The sequence below is a fragment of the Malus domestica genome, chromosome 07 (assembly GCF_042453785.1).
Source record: "Malus domestica chromosome 07, GDT2T_hap1".
In the NCBI taxonomy this organism is placed as follows: domain Eukaryota; kingdom Viridiplantae; phylum Streptophyta; class Magnoliopsida; order Rosales; family Rosaceae; genus Malus; species Malus domestica.
Window position 1 is genome coordinate 9,037,886 of NC_091667.1, and position 13,975 is coordinate 9,051,860.

Below are 13,975 nucleotides of genomic sequence, written 5' to 3' on the forward strand. Positions count from 1 at the left end.
TTACGACGCAGTTATCCACCAAAGATCTCCAGGACTACTCGTGAGCAGTTGTAGAGTCGGGTCTGCATCACACTGGCAGAACATAACAGTCTGCCTAGTATGTCATGCGACCTCCTATCCCAGCTGCCTGTGAGGGTTCACTCTTATAAATAGCCAAGTTCAACAAGAAAACCAGTAATCGCCAATTTTTTTACTCCAAATTCTCTATGTTCTAGTTTCTCTCAACCTCTCTCTGACTTAGGCATTAGAGGCCCTTTGGCAAACAACCTCTCTTTTTTCTCGGATATTCGTCAATTAGGCTAACGGTGTTTATTATTTTGTAGGTAGATTTTCATCAATTCAACATTGGAGGAAATTTTCATCCACCCAAAACCCCCCAAAGAGAAAAATATAGTTATAATATTGACAGGCATTATACCTTTTTAATCTATATTACAATTCCATTTTTGATACTCTGAAAAAAGGCAATTTGGGTCTTCGTCGCAACAAATTCGTTAGGACAATTTTTTTTCTTTGCATTTCAAATTGTTGAGTCTTCAACGCACACAGAAAAAGTGAACTCAAGGGATACATTCTCCCTCTAAAATCCTTCCATCTCTTTCAAAACTCCCAATCAAAGGACAAATGGCATCTTACTTTAATTCCTTCTTTCTTTTTTCTTTTTATTTATCAACGGTTTTTTTTTTTTTTTTTTTTTTTTTTGCAATATGGCTTCTTAGTTAATAAGAAAATAAAAGAAAGGAAACTATTTTTTTTTTAATCTCCAGCAGCATTTTTTTTTTGAACAATTGATATTATCTACACAAAAAGGGAGGGGGGTAGGTTTAACCTCACAATGGGCTAGCAAAATGTGGTTCGAATTTATCTTTGGCGAGAATCGAACCCAAGACCCTTCACTTACAAGTGAAGAGAAATACCACTACACCTCATATTTAAATAGAGAAAGAAAGCCTTGTGGGCTCCACACAATATTTTGTTGAAAGGCTAAATATCGCTCGCTCAAGGGTTATAAGACCATCTTCAACCGAAGGAGGGCCATATGGCTTGTTTTAGTCATCTGGCCCTCTAAGAAATTAATATTTTAATGAATAATGCATGACCATATTTCTTACCATCTCCAACCGAGGGCCAAAGGGCCATAGGACTCGTTTTAGCCCCGTCACAAAAAACCATCTCCCAAGGGCCAAAGAGTAATAAGGCCAAACATAATTTATTATTTAAATTTTAAAACTACAACAACTTAAATTTAAAAAATACAACTTATATTTAAAAACTATTAAATTTAAAAACTACAACAACTTAAATTTATAAGAAAAAATGAGAATTTTTAAATATTTTTTCAAAAAATTTTGCCCAAAAAAATTCAAATTCAAATCAAACGGTTAGCTGATGTCAGCATGATAGGCCTAATTTGCCCTTCAATCCAAGAACTGGTAGTATCTCTATAAATGAGTACATGAGGCGTTATAGGATGATACGTTCCCGTGCAACAAACAAGCACCTGCAATAGGATCTTTTTGCACATCTTTGGGCCAAAAGAAGCATGGAGTATGTGTTTAAGTTTTATGTTGTTAAATGTTTTTAAAAATGTTGTTTAAGTTTCAAATGAAAAGGACTTGAAAACTTTGAGTTTTAACGATAAGGACAAAATAAAGGGTAAAGTGAGTAGTACCAAGATTGACTATTTAGTGTAAAAATGTGGTTTTTCTTTAAAGTGAACAATACCGGGAGCTTTTTGTTAAAATTCCATTTTTTTAATGTTGTTTAATGTTATTTAATATTGTTTCATATTGTTTAATGTTGTTTCATGTTACTTAATTTAATTTAATGTTGTTTAATGGCTTAGGAAGTTATAGGAAAAAAAATAGAATTTTAAAAAATTTTGTAAATAAATAAATAAAAAATAACGGCTAGCTGACGTCAGCTAGTTACCGTTGAGTTTGAAATTATGGCCTGGCCCAAGGCCGGCGGTTGACCCTTTTTTGTCCAGTGGGGCCCACAAGCCATTTGACATGGCCTTCGGTTGGAGACTGTTTTCAGGCTATTTTCGGCCCTCTAGACCCTTCAATTGAAGATGACCTAAGTAGCCAGTCTGGATATGATTTGTAGCCTACCCTGAATGTTCACTAGGATATTACTACCTAGTATATGGAGATAGGTTTTGCACATTTTCGAGCTAAAATGACCTTAAGAAAAAAAAAAGGCCTTTAGATCCGACTATATTTTGTGAAGAGTTAATTATTTCTTATTTCAATAGTAAGTAAGAATTAAATACAAAATAATGATTTTAATCAACATCAATTAAATATTGTTAGCAATAAAAATGAAATAGATATTTGAAATTTGCTCCATCAACTTTCCCAGTTAAATTATTCTTAACGACGCCCGTTTCATTGACGTCTCCACCGAGGTGGTAAATCTAACCCAACTAATAGTTTTATGCAAACTCCCAACTACACAAAGATTGAGATAGGATTACTTGCCACATAAGCCCACTTTTTCTTCACCCAATGATGATAATATTAAGATAATTTGGTTGACAAAAACCAAAGCTACAATGTAATAAGTTATTTAGAAGGCACTCAAAAACTTACGATTCTAATTGCGCAGTTGTTCAGCGACTAACAAATCTTTGGCGTAATGATATTTGTTTATACTTAATTGAAGGAAGAATGGATTCATATGAATAATTAGAACAATTTATGTTTGTAAGGAGTTTTAACATCTGCATGAGGCTACCCTCGTTCTGATGGTAATTGTGTGACATTGTGAGTACTTTGGAACAATCTTTGTAAATATATTATCGTTTGACAAAAAATAAGAAAATTACACGATTTGTTTTAGTTTTTATCATGAAATGTCAAACTAGAATGAAATGGAAAATTGACTATTCAAATTTGTCATTATGTATGAATGACTGTCAACTATTAAAGCATTGAGAAATCACACATTCGGTTGACTAACAACCGGTCAATTAGCAGATAAGTTCAACAAAATCTTTTTTGGGTAATTATGATTAAGAGAGGTTTTATCTTCCAAATTTATTTCCTAACATAAACATCCTCTTTCCCCCAACCTCCTCATAAGTAAAATGAATTATGACCCCAAACCCAGCACATGTGTCTTCCCAAAAAAATAAAAAAAACCCAGCACATGTTTTACTTTCACTCTCTAACCTTCTCTCTCTAGATTTTTTCCCTTTTTATTCCTTTTTTTTTTTTTGTCTAACAATATATTTTATTTCAAGAGGAGGATAGAGTTAGGTTAAACTATATAGTAGCAATCTAATTTGATATCAAATTTACCACTCATAATATTCAAGTTTAAAACTTTTCAGTTATAAATGAAAAAAATATCACCGAATCATAATATTGAATGCATTTTTTCTCCCCTCTTAATTTAATAAAGATACCAGATACTCATTTCTTACACGCACACACACACACACAAATACCCAAACCCACATAAAAACTCCCACCCACTCTCCCTCTCGCTTCACTGCAAAACCCAAACAAAGAAGAAGAAGACAAAGCTTTCCCTTTTGGCCAGTGCAGAAGAAGCCTTTGGGTTCCCAGAAGAAGAAGAAGAAGAAGAACATCCATCCCTTTCAATTTTTCACCTAGCAATCAAAAGATTCCATTTCCTCTGAAATGCCATAAAAATCCCTGATATTTCTACTCGTACCCAGTTCTTGTATATACACATTTCAACTGACAATTCGATAATAAATGTTTTAAATGAGGTGCAAGAAGCACCTCTCCGACCTCACCAGCACCCTCGGCGTCTGCGCCTCCTGTCTCCGGGAGCGCCTCGCCGCCATCATCGAGGCCCAAACCCAGGCCCAGGCCCAGCTCTCGAGACTCCACTCCCGGACACCCGCCGCTCCGCTCGATGAACCCAACCGCAAGTCCGATGCCAACCCTCGGCCGCTTATTTTCCCCCACTCCGTCTCCCCTTACGTCTCTCGAAGAAAATCGGACGACTCAACGTGGCACCAGCACCGGATTCGATTCTACAGTACGCCTCAGGTGGGCCCCACATATGCCACCGCCACCTCCACCTCCACCTCCACCATTGAAGGTTCGTGTAAGAGGAGCAAGACCCGGTTCTCGCTCCTATCGAGTCTTTTTCGATCCAGATCCGTCAAGTTCTGGTCGGGTCCTAGTGATTCGTCGGTTCCGGCCATTTCTTCGTCGTCGGCGTCGTCGCCCTCGTGGTTCTCTTCGATCTTCGCCAGAAAAACGCGGTATCGGTCGAAGCATCTCTACGTCGACGAGTCATCCGGTTGCCAGAGGCCTCGGGGATTGTCGCCGGACGTAACGCCCAATCCCTTCGAAGACTGCGATCGATCGCGGCCGGGAAGCGGTGACTCGTCGGCAACGACGCCGGAGTGGAAGAAGACGCCGGCGTTGCCTCCGCCGTCGACGCGGAGGGCACGTGCCGGGCAGGGAAAGAACAACATGTCGGGCCTTGCGTTTTGCCTTAGCCCGCTGGTTCGAGCCAGCCCGAACCGGCACTGGAACCAGAAGGGATTGCCGCCTGAGATAGCCGGCGAGATTCGTGTCGCGGCTTCGTTCTGCAAGAGCCGGTCTAGGAAGCTGGCGGATTTCGGTAGAGCAAATCCGAACCGTTGATCGGGCTTACTGTTGTGGAGCCGTTGACAACCCCGCTGTTGTGTTTATGGCGTTTCTAGTACGAAAATACGATGTTGCCCCTCCACCCTTGGTGTTTTTATTATTTTTATTTTTAAACATATGGATGGTAACTAAAAGGGAATGTTGGGTCCTCTTTTGTGTACATTAATGTTGTTGTTACTGGTTGGTTATCAATATCACAGGACACCTTTTTTTTTCTCTTATTTTTTTTGTTGTATAATTCTAAATGTGTAATGTTACACTTACAATCTATTTATACTATCATTTGTAGCATTTCTTTAATAAAGATAAGTTTCACAACGTATGTATGTTTCAACTGTATCAGAGGATGATACAAATAATTGAAAAGAGTAATATTTTTTATTCCGAAATTGCCCTCCATTCTGGAAGTGGTGAGAAGTGCGGATGCTCCACATTAGAAAAGCACACAACTGAGGCCAAATGGGAAGGGGGGTGATCAACGGCTGGCGTGGGTCCCGTGGCCATTGATTAACTATTAGAATCGTGGTGGGTCCCGCTGAAGGCAATAAACTCCGCGTTGTGTCATTGCGTTTTAAATTTGATGGATCGGATTCAGATTTCAGATGCTTACTTGGCTGCGGGACCCAATCTACAGCTGCGGCTTTGTTAACGGTCACGGAAAGAAGAACTCGATATATACCGATTTCTTTTTGGATACAGCTTCTCTGTCCTTTCAGTTCCTATACATTTTTATATTTTTTTATTTTGTTCAGTAACGATTAAGTAACGATTAAGTTACGTTAATATTTTATATTGATTTTTTATCGAAATAATAAAATAAAAAACAGAAACCAGGTCCTTTCTTTTTTTTTTCTTTTTTCAGTGACATTCTAAACTATTACAACATATACCGAAGAAAATTTGAATTCATGTGCAAAGACCGACATACGTTTTTAACTAATTGAGAAAGCAAACTCACTTTTGTGACAATAAACCAAAGTTAAACCTTTGTTAGACCCAACGTTGTTTGAATTTTTAAATATACTTTATAGTTTGATTTCTTATATTATCTTCGTTTATTATTTAGACTACCGAAGTAAATTATGTCGGGAGTGGTGTTGTTGTATGCAGTTTGAAGTTTGTAGGGTGTGGTTTCCTAGAGGACTGGATTGAGTACGGTCAATGTCCTTTTTTTAGCTGTTAAAATATTAGGTTCTATTGGTCGTGCTACTTTTAGTTTTAGTTGCCTTGTAATTTTTGAAATGTTATTGGTATTTAAAAAATCTTATTTTACATTTATTAAAAGTGTATATTTTTTTTAATATAGAAAGTTTGAAGTGTAGAATAAGATTTTTTTAGTGCTAATAAAAATCCTTTTTTTATTGTAGCTTAATTTATTTGATTTAGGAGTGTGATATTCACACATTTATTTTTTATTTTTACACTTTTTTTTTAATTTTTGGTAGTCAGATCGGATGAATTGAAGAAGATTAAATAACATAAATTAGCAAGAGGTGTGTGAAAAATAAAAATAATATGTAAATAGCACAACCCTTAATTTAAAGATTTATTTTGGACAAATGTGCTGCGTGTTTTGAATTTGTTTTGTGATTTGAAGTTAAAGCATAATGATGTTACTTTTATTTTCTTCCGTAACAAGTTTAAATCATGGTCTTTTTCTTCTGTGTTTTATTACTCATCATATAAAATAATAATTCTGTTGGTTGTGAACTAGTTTTTTTCGAGAACATGATATTACAAGCAAAAACTATCATGACAACAAATATCAAATATCACTCAATCCCCTCTCGCAACTTAATAAAAAAGAACACTACGTCATTGTGACGATAGAATGATCGTAATAATTCATTACGAAAATGATGATTAAACCACATCTTCTAAATGACAGCAGATAATCAAATGATGCAACAAATACTGTACAATTATCACATGATTATCGTGGTTAGTTACTTGTAATCATATAAGTTATAGATCAGGATGCACAATATGTTGAGAATCGAAATGATACTCATACCGTACATAATTATTCATGATAAGTAAACGGTACTTTCAATTTTGATATTTGCCTGAGAAAAATGTATTCGTCACCAATTTTACTAATTGAATATTAGTTACACCTTGCTTACGCTATGTAAATTAATGTCAGAATATCAGTTGAATTCACCTTAAAATTTTGCTTGCTCTAGGCCAATGATAAACCCTACTAAATTTGTAATCTGTCAATTATAAAGTAAGTTCAAATCTTCTGCATCTATTATGTGTGTGGCCTTTTTGTGGACTCTATCGTTGATTGACGTGTATTAATAAACTTAACCCTCCTTAACTTTGTAGTCATAAATGTAACATGTGTCATTTAATGATAGATATCATAGAAAGGCCACACACAAAATATGTGCAGAAGATTTGATCTCTTATATAGTTTGGGATGTTGTTACAATATTATGAGATGAACTAACCTTTTCTCATTTCTAAGGATAATGCTAGGAAGACTAGATTTGTACATAAAATTTTGTATACTAAATGACATGAAAGTTAACGATTAGATTATTACTTAAGCTTTAACAAATGTGCTCATTTCTTATTGTTGACATCAGTGGCGGATCCAAGATTTCAAGATTGGGTGGTCCCAAGATAAAAGTTCAAAAAAAATATATATATTAGACTAATTTGGTTCCATATCACTATTTTCTATTGAATTTGGTTCATTGAATAAATTAAGATTAATCTCAAAAGTAATAAAACCAATTAATTCTCCTCAGCAACATAATGCAGTTAGTGACTCTATAAAGATAAAATTTGTTAATGTAACATATATATATATATATATATATATATTATTAATTGGGAGTTGGGAATAGAGTCTAGGATTAACAAACTTATATGAATTTGGAAGAAATAAAATTAGGTAGCTAAAGGCGGTGGAACGGCAAATGGTGGTGGGGGATAAGGTAACTTGTGTTTAAAGTTGGAAGGTTGCGACAATTGGGGCTTGGAGTTCTTAATTATAATTTGGGGATACTGGAAAGACCGGGATTCTCGGGCTTTGTAGAGAAGACAAAAATATTTTAATTTTTAAATTTTTTATAATGACCTAGCTAAAAATTGTTGTCGTTTTGGCTAGGTCTTTTAAACAAAAATTAAAAACCTCTTCTTCTTCTTCGTTATAAGCACTACTGTTTGCACATCCATGAAGGCAACAAGCCTCTTCACTGCACCTGCCCAAATTGTTGGGGGTCCCGAAGGTCGATCACAAGTGTTTCTTCGGGCTTCTGAAGGATCCAGGGACCTCCCGGGTCCCTATATGGATTCGTCAGTGGTTGACACATAATTTAATATGCAAATTACGTCTGCAAATTTAATCTCCATAGCATTACCCATTTCTAATAAAGAAAATGAAGAATATTGATGAGGTTGACATTACTAAGTGCGAACGGGATCGATAAATGTGAGCCACATTGATCACTGTATATTGCGTGCATGTTTAGCATCCAAGACATTCATTTCTTTGTAAATTCCCGCCAATTTATTCGTGTTGACTCTATTGTCCTCTTTTAGTCTTAGGTCAATCTTGGAGCACCTCCAATTTATAAAATTTGGTGATTATATATTTTTAGATCTTAAATGTCGAAAGATTAATTTCAAATAGACGTGTTGACTCTATCGTCCTTTTTCAGTCTTAGTTCAATCTTGGAGCACCCCCAATTTATAAAATTTGGTGATTATACGTTTTTAGATCTTAAATGTTGAAAGATTAATTTCAGATAGACGTGTTTGCCTTTATTGTCCTCTTTCAGTCTTAGGTCAATCTTGGACCACCCCCAATTTATAAAATTTGGTGATTATACGTTTTTAGATCTTAAATGTCGAAAGATTCATTTCAGATAGAAGAGTTATCAGTCCAACACTAACTGTCACAGCCCGTCCCGGAATTTTAATTCCGAGGACGTGAAAAGATGAAAATGTCCCTAAACGGGACTAAAGTGCGTAATTTGGACACTTGTTTTTACTTAAGGTTCTTAAACTTTGGTGAATTAGAATATTAATTGGTTTTAGAAACCTAAACCAAGACTTATACTTAGGTTTCTATGTTAAAAGTTTGAAATTGGGATTGGGTTGGACATGTGGGATCCCCACATCCCTCAAAACCTTCCCCAATTCCCGTACCTTGTCCCTCTCTCTCTCCTCCCTCACGATTTCTCTCAGTTCTCTCTCCCTCTCCTTCGAACTCACACGGACCACCATAAAACCACCCTAAATCTATACCAACGACGAATCTAAGACCACCATTGGAACCCTGAAGACTTCACGAGCACGATGGTATCCATTTCAGGTAAGTTCTACTTCGGAAAACGTAGTTTTAAAAGTTCCCGTGAAGAGCACTGTTCATGATCTTTGAATATGTTGTGTTTTAGGGAAATCTAAGCTCACAGGGAGCTCTAGGAGGTTCCCACGAAGCTCGGAGTGCTTCGTTGGCATGATTTGGACGTCGGGATCACGAACTGTAAGTTTGGCCGATTTCTTGAATTTTTTGAAAAGTTTGATCCCGTTGTTTGTAGGCCTTAAAACTAGTCCAACGCGATAGTAGATGTTTAGGGCTTCAATTTGGTATAAATTACGTGAAAAATGGATGAAAAACGAAGGAGAATAGCAAGTTTGAAATTTTCCAGAAACCGGCGAACAGTCGCCGGCGACCGGCGAATCGCCGGAGAAGACAGGGAATATTCCGTCAGTTTTGACGGAATATGCTAACGGCGTTGACTGACGCCGTTAATTATTAACGGAATATGCTAGGATTTAACGGAATATTCCCTAACTACCGTTACTGTGCCGTCAGTGTGCACGACACGTGTCCGCGCGTGGGGGCGCGTAGGTCCGTGCCACGTCAGGCGCGTGGGGGCGCGTGAGACCTCCAAAAATTATTTTAAAAATATGGGGATGATCCTGAGGTTGTGTAGGTCACAGTGGTATATTCATATACCCAATTTGAGCAATATATGAGAAGTTATTAGCTAAGAGTGGGATTATGCGTTAAATGACGTCAATTTGGTTACTTCTCGTATAGGCGAGGATTATACGGACGTTGGGCATGGCTAAGGGAGGCTCAGGGACCTTCGACACGTTGATGTATTCTGTGAGTGGGCAGTTTTGTTTTCCGTATACATATATACTTGCCGTTTTCCTAGAAATTGAAAATGCATGAAATTATGCTTTAAATGAAAATGTATAAAAGTATATGAGATATATTAGTTGAAATGCCATGCATAGAAGTATGCGAAAAGTATATAGAATTATATGAAAAACGTGAATCGAATTGCCATGCATGAAATGATATGAATTGATATATGATGCATATGTATGAATTGGTGCGGCGAACGCACAGGTGAGTATTAGGTGAGTATTTAAATACTGTTATGATGATGTTGATATATATTGAGCTCAAATCCTGCACCATGGTTTAGTGCTTATAGTATTCACCGCATCGCACGCTCGCCTTGGATCCAAGTAGATGCTGGTCGCACAGTCCACGCGGAGTGGGTGCGACGGGCCAGTCGAAGAGTGTTAGTGAGATTTCGACTGGTGGATGACCTTAGATTATGTGCACAGATGATTGATGAGAAAGCACTAGAGCGTAATATTAACCATTAAGTCGTACAGACTACATTAGGTGGTTCCGACTTATGTGCAGAAGGCCGTACAGGTCACAGAGGTGACTCCGGCAGAGTGAGAGTGATAGATTTTGAGCTCTAGGTTCAACCGTACAGGGCTATTAGAGGGCCTCCGGTTGATTACTTTCTTGCACCTGATATGATTATTGTTGATGCATCCATACTTAACTGTTGAATTAGACATGGCATGGCATGATTGATAAAGAAAAATGTTGAGATAGTAAAAATGAAGTTTTGAGAATATATATGTATATTTATATTTTACATTTCTGGGAAAGTATACAAGTTTTACGGAGAGGGGTTACAACGTTTTGAGAAATGTTTGGATTTGGAAAAGAATTGTTTTACTGACCCACTCAATTTTGGTTTTGCGCCCCTCCAGGTTCAGGAATCACAAAGGTGTGGTGACTACGAGGAATTCGACGGTGTTCTGACAGATTGGACAAAATTAGGACTCACCTTCGGGTGTATTAACTTTGAAGTTGTATAATTAAAGCTTCCGTACTGTGCAAATGGTTACGTCACTCTCACGTGACGGCCAGTATGCCCTCCTTCGGGATGGGGTGTGTCACTAACCATGCTTGCATTTCATCAAACTTACAACAAGGAATGTGTGAGAATTTTATCATGAAATGTTTCGGTGAATTAAAAGTAGAACCACTTAATATATTTGAATTTTATCAATATTTAGATGTGGGAATCTTGTATTGTATTAAGCAGGGGTAAAGTACCCATTTCTTCTTACAAACAAACAACAATTTTAAAGTGCATAAAATGTTATTTTCATACTTTTAATGAGTTAATTTTGTATGTGCTAGATTGTGATTTAGAGTTACATAGAAATGAACATTAAGGTATAAAGAGCCAAGCAATGTTGAAACTAAATTTTCACATCACTGTAAATGGAGTGCAAGAACGGCCACAAAAGAATAAACAACCGTAAACTCCTAAGTATCGAGCAGAAATAGAATAAGCTCACCATCCATAAATTGGTCAGCAACCCAAAAACAAAACCATGAATTGGTAGATTCGAATTGGGACCGAAGAGAACGTAGGAAAAAGAATTTTCTTGAGGTAAAATCGTTATAAAATCATTTATCATATTTCATGTATCTATATATATGGAATATGGTGGTTGTTTGTACTCAGTTATATATATTTATATATACACGAGATTTGTATGTTACTCTTGTATTCTTCCATGCATGTTACTCTTGCATGGTACTTTGCAAGCAAATTAAATTAAAATAGGGGACATGTGTTAGGTGGGCTTTGTTTTCAAAAGGGAAGACAGATATGACCAGTTTTCCCTTACATCGCTTTATTTCCGTCTCAACGAAAATGCTTATTTTCTAATGCTTATGTTTAGTTTGTTAATTTGTTAATAATTATTTAAAAATCATCTTAGCAAAAAGTCAATTGAATATGAGAATATATTACTTGGTATTCACATTGTCGGTTTATTCTATACATTTAAATGCATATATATCTTCGATCGACTTATTTTTTTTGCACCGATACAAACAATTATAAACTCAAATGAAAATTAACAAATTACTGTTCTGATTAGAAAATTTATACAATTAAAATGTTATTTGTAAAATGTGATTCCTTTCATGGGAGGATGCAAGTATTATTTGATATTGTATACATGTCCTAGGTTAGGAACATTTATTGTGGGTTAAGAAAAAAATAACTTCACAATGAGTTGTTACTAGGTTACATCGTGTGTTAGGTAAATTGAAAGTCGAACCAATTAATTAACTTCATAGTGATTTAGTAACCTTGTCTTCAGATTCTAGAACCCATGACTGATACGTGTTTCTTCCTCGGCCGTAATTGCTCAAGGGCAGAAGTCAACAACGCATTCGACCCACCATACACATTTATTCTACTCGCCTGATCGAGCTCGGTTACGAGTTAGTATGCCCGCATTTACAAGAAAGATGTAATTAGATACTTGTTTGACTTGTGCGCCAAATAAACATTGTAATATTTAAAGCCAATACCGAATCTAAACAATAATTATTATTATTTAAAAAAAAAAGAAAAAAAGAAGCCCGATTCCAAATAATTGGGTTTATATTTGTTAATTTTTATGTTCTTTATTGCCGGCGGCCTTGGTTTCTGTGGATTGATCTCGGTCCACTTTTCTTGGACCTGTATAAACAAGGAGGGATCAAACTAATGTATATTAGGCTTAAATTAATCTTCACATAATTGTTTATGTATTTTTTTAAATTTCTTTTCATTAAAATAAAATATTTTTGTTTTGACGTTGGATATAAAACATTCTTGCCCTAGAAATTGACACCTAGTGCTTGACATTATATTCACCACCCAAAGTTCTTGCATTGAATAGTAACACCTAGGAAGGAGGATGAGTTGACCGTGAAATAAGTAGACTTTCAAATCTTATAGAAAAAAGATACAAATAAAATATAGTTAGTAAAATACGGAATACGTATAGTATGTGATTATTCAGCAACTTTGCTAAAAAAATTACTTTGAAAATTCCGTCCTTTTTTTTTTAAAATTTAGATTGATTTATTTAAAATAGTTATTTATTTTTGTTTTCAATTGTAAGTTAAATATACATATTGAATACATGAATTTTATATGTATAATTAAAAAATGGAGAAATTAGGTTCACATCTCTCTTTTTGCTACTCCATTGATTAAAATTCTATTCATTTTCAATTTTTGATCAAGGTCCTTGGGTATTAATAACATCATTAATTATTTGAATAATAAAATATTTTTATTTTTAAATATATTCCTTTAGTGTAAAAAATGTTACAATTAGTATATTTATATTTATGGCTAAATTTTTATCATATATTTTTATTTTTAGTTTGTACCTATTTTTAATTTGTACCAATTTTTTTTTCATTTTTAATTTGTACCCATATATTAGTTTCTTTTTATGCCCATATTTTTTAAAATTTTATTTGTCTTTGTACCCATGTGTATACCGTCACGTGACATGGTATATTTAATCAATGATAGAAAATTTTCATATGGTATATTTATGTTTTATGCCTAAACTTTGTATCATATATTTATATTTTTAGTTTGTACCCACTTTTAATTTGCAACATTTTTTTAAATTTGTAGTATTTTCTTTTTAATTTTATTTTGTACCAACGTATTAATTTCTTTTAGCGCCTATATTTTTTTAAAATTCATTTGTACTCATAATTTTTTAATCTTTTATCTGTACCCTAATTTATTTATAATGTACACATTCTTCTTTATAAATGTACCACTTTGTTGTATGCGAAATGTACCAATTTTTTAACACTATGGATACATTCTTTTGCCATTTAATATTTCTTATTTTTACATAGTTTTTATCCATTTATTCAATCAAAATGTTTGAATTTTTTTATTGTAACCGTTTCTAATAGTATTATAATGAGAGATTTTAAATTTATAGGATTATAAATCTCATAAAATATCAAACAATTAATGTCAAAACTATAAAAATATAAATATTAATTGTGATATAATGAAGTGTACAAAGTCAAGGGACTTTGATCAAACTTTGAATACCATTAAAGTTTTAGTTAAAGAATGTTAAGGATTAAGGACCGCATCTAAAGTACCGTTAAAAAATATATCTAAATAACATGTATTAAATGTTAAAAGAAAGTAAGTACATATATGTTA

The 13,975-nt window shown here is 34.8% G+C and overlaps 1 protein-coding gene across 1 annotated transcript; it reads left to right on the plus strand.

Annotated features, from left to right (window-relative positions):
* Positions 1-3,737: 3,737 nt before the first annotated feature.
* On the plus strand, positions 3,738-4,634 carry LOC103438952 (uncharacterized). The gene has a single exon (XM_029104852.2). It carries the CDS (start codon positions 3,738-3,740, stop codon positions 4,632-4,634), a length of 897 nt encoding a protein of 298 aa, XP_028960685.2.
* The last annotated feature ends 9,341 nt before the right edge of the window (positions 4,635-13,975 follow it).

Coding starts and splice junctions, on each gene's coding strand:
- LOC103438952 (XM_029104852.2), top strand. CDS start 3,738: ATGAGGTGCAAGAAGCACCTCTCCGACCTCACCAGCACCCTCGGCGTC.